The sequence below is a fragment of the Pinus tabuliformis genome, chromosome 4_2 (assembly GCF_031772625.1).
Source record: "Pinus tabuliformis cultivar Carrire ecotype Pingquan chromosome 4_2, CPIR1, whole genome shotgun sequence".
Lineage (NCBI taxonomy): Eukaryota > Viridiplantae > Streptophyta > Pinopsida > Pinales > Pinaceae > Pinus > Pinus tabuliformis.
This window is the reverse complement of record NC_142304.1, coordinates 54,797,473-54,800,663: the sequence shown is the minus strand read 5'-3', so window position 1 is coordinate 54,800,663 and position 3,191 is coordinate 54,797,473. Positions and strand designations below refer to the sequence as shown.

The 3,191-nt window shown below is 41.6% G+C and overlaps 1 protein-coding gene across 1 annotated transcript; it reads right to left on the bottom strand.

Moving 5' to 3' along the window:
* Positions 1-737: 737 nt before the first annotated feature.
* Positions 738-2,535, bottom strand: LOC149168251 (uncharacterized). The gene is made up of 2 exons (XM_089428176.1): positions 1,921-2,535; positions 738-1,814 (listed from the first exon to the last, which is right to left on the bottom strand). The coding sequence occupies exons 1-2, from the start codon at positions 2,286-2,288 to the stop codon at positions 1,205-1,207; spliced, it is 978 nt and encodes a 325-aa protein (XP_089284302.1). The 5' UTR covers positions 2,289-2,535; the 3' UTR covers positions 738-1,204.
* Between the last annotated feature and the right edge of the window lie 656 nt (positions 2,536-3,191).

Below are 3,191 nucleotides of genomic sequence, written 5' to 3'. Positions count from 1 at the left end.
CCATTCTAGAGGCTGCTGTCCTCGCCGGTAGTTTGCAAGGAGAGAAAAGACCTGAAGCTCTTCGAGTAAAGAAACTGCAACAAGGTCGACCGTAGATCGCAAGGCGATTTAAAAAAGAAAGGACTCAGCATGGAAGTCATTGCAACGAATTCGTTTAAAGATTATATTTCTTTTAATTTGTTTCTCCTAAATCTAAAAGGAAGAATAGTATTTCTTGCCAGATGATTTCGATAATATATCCTAAAAAGGCATCCTAAAGGAATAAAGATTCACCGATTCACCTCCTCGGCCTTTTACCTGCTTAACGTGAATACAGAGAACGGCAAACATGGTTCAGAAAACCTGGATCCGAAATCTTGTTCATTTAGACGCCTAATAACGCAGTTCAAAAGCTGTCAAGGTTCAGTTCTTATATGCTTTGAATCTGCTTAGCCGTGATAAATATGCTTAATGCTTCATGCTTTGATGCGTAACTGTGATAAATATGCTTAGTGCTTCATGCTTTGATGCTTAACCGTGATAAATAAGCTTCAGTCCCGCTATAAATAACGCTTAAAGAAGAGTCAGATAGATTTTAGTTGTTTGAACTGTGAGTTTTGCAGATCGAGAACGTTTTCGCTGATCTACGAAACGAACCTATGAATGTAAAAAGACTCGATAACACTCAGGTTCCATAAACCGGCCGTTTCAGAAAAACGGATGCGTGAATCATACATATTATTGTTGCAAGTTAAGTATTAAAAAGGAAACAGAAATACACAAGTTAACATTTACTTCTTTGTAATCCACAAGGACGAGTACAGAAAACAAGAGGCTTCAAAATCTGCACAGAAATTGTGAATTTAAATACACAGCAAAATTTATTTCCATGCAGTAAATTGAGCACCATTATATAAATACTAAGATGTGCACCTAAAAATGAAGACCTGAAAAACCGTTCTTTACAGTCTAACCGGAGCTTCCAGCCAATTGTCCACCTTGCAAGAACAAGACAATTGAAGTTGAAGGAAGCCCAAAGGCTTTTACCTTTGATTTTCTTGACTGACTGATACAAAGTAGCCTTAAAACAGCTTTGCTTTGATTGTTAGGAAGCGACCTCCATTCATCGATGAAGCCTCGAACCGACGCCCGTCCAAGATATGCATTTGGATACCAGCAACCATATGATAACAGATCAGTCTGGATTATAATACAAGGAGAAGAATTAACAGAGAACATCTGCAAGGAGCTTGTACCGCCGACCGATTGCCTTGGATGTATTGCAGTGGAGTTTATTTTTGGCAATATTCCTCCACCTATCGAGTGCCTTGTTCTTATCAGTAGAGTGGCTGCAACGTTGTTTCTTGGGTACCTGCTGCGCCACGCTTTTCAAACCGCCGTCCTCCTTGCAATTCCCGTTCGCATTCCAATGTTCGCCCAACTGCCCCAATTTTAACGCGTTCTCCTCCTTGCCGCAACGAACGACTTGCTTCGGCTCCACCCTAACATTGCCATTGTTGAACTTGAATCCGTTTTCCTTCTTAGTCGCAATTCCGTTTAGCCGTCTGTCATCTCCGTTCTCCCTTTGCCGCTTAACTGAGATCTCTCCGTGCATCTTGTGCCGTCTATCAGAATAACTCTCCGGTTCGCTAGGGCAATCCTGCGCAATCTGGAGCAAGAACTCGAACGCCTTGCTCCTGCTTTCAGTCAAGTTCACCATCTTCCGTTTTCCGAGCTTCCCTTTGGCAACCCCTCCGTTTTTCTCATCTTCATAGAGGCACCATTCGCAGGCCCAGGCTTCCATATCCAGATCGGGATAAAGCTTGCTACAATATCTGCAATCAAAAGCAAAGAAAACGTCAATTACAACCATCAAAAGCAAACTTCACAGGATCCTATTCCAGAAAACCCTATCCGGAGAGGAGGATTGGAGCTTATTACGTGTGCTGGAAGCGATAACCGCATCTCTTGCAGAGGAGGAGATCGCACTCAAACCCCACATCGCCGCACATCGTGCATTCCTTCGCCGCTTTCTCACCGCCTCTCAGACTAATCGTCGCCGTCTCCTTCATGTGACCTGCAGATTTCTCCGTTGTGAAGCCACAAGATTTTGTTTCGTTCTCCGGCGTCCGGCAGCGCTTGCGAGCGGCAGTAGATTTTTCCGGAATCTCACCTGCGCAATGCTTTGTCGAAGAAAGGGATTTGGCCGAGGCAGTCGTTTGTGTGGACGCTGCCTGGTCAATGGACGCGCAAGCATTTCTTTCTAGTCCCCCTCCGCCTATTTTCGCCGGGGCTCGAACACCCTCCATGCTATGTCCAGTAAATCAATCAATCACTCCTCAATCTCTTGGGATCGTTAAATACACAACTTCCGTTCTGATCCGATCAAAAGCCTGCGCCAGATTGAGAAGGCGATCTCGACATTATTTGCACCGACTTTGGCTTCGCCGGGTACCTTCCTTTCCTTCGTCTCTCCTTGCTTGTGCTAAACCAGGCGGGCGTGGAAGTGATGGGATAGAGGAGTAAGGGAAGCCAAAAAAGCAATGGCCCGAAAATCCAGAAAAGGAAATTTAAATAAAAAATAAAAATAAAACGAAGAATAGGGAAGACAGATTAAGAAAATAAAAAGATTTACTCCGCTCCGAAAACGACGTATCTCCTAACTCGTAGGGTAAAAATTAGGGGAAGCCGGACAGTTTACCCACGGGCTCTCAACTGAAAAACAGACGATTTATCTCGGCGATAAATGTACGAGTAACTTACCGTTTTACTCTCGATGGTGGGATGATAAGGGCCCACTTTCGTTCATACACATATATGCATGCATGTTTAGAATGGTAAAGAAAGGGTTAGCTATTTTTACTTTACTATGTGCATTTTCAAAGTCAATTTCAATTTTAAAGTTATTTCCCTTGATATGTGGTAAGAAAAAGAAGATAATTATATTTATGTTTAATTAATGATTATAAAGTAAATTATTTCCCTTGATATGTGGTAAGAAAAAGAAGATAATTATATTTATGTTTAATTAATGATTACAAAGTAAATTAAAAACTGTTGAGTACACTAATATGGGAGAACCAAACAGTTTCCTATAAAAGATACAATGCATGAATTAAATTAACATCTGGTTTTATTCAAGAAGATCTAAGACCTAATAGGTCTGAGAATCAAAACCAACATTTAAGACTGAATGAATAACGCTGAAAAAA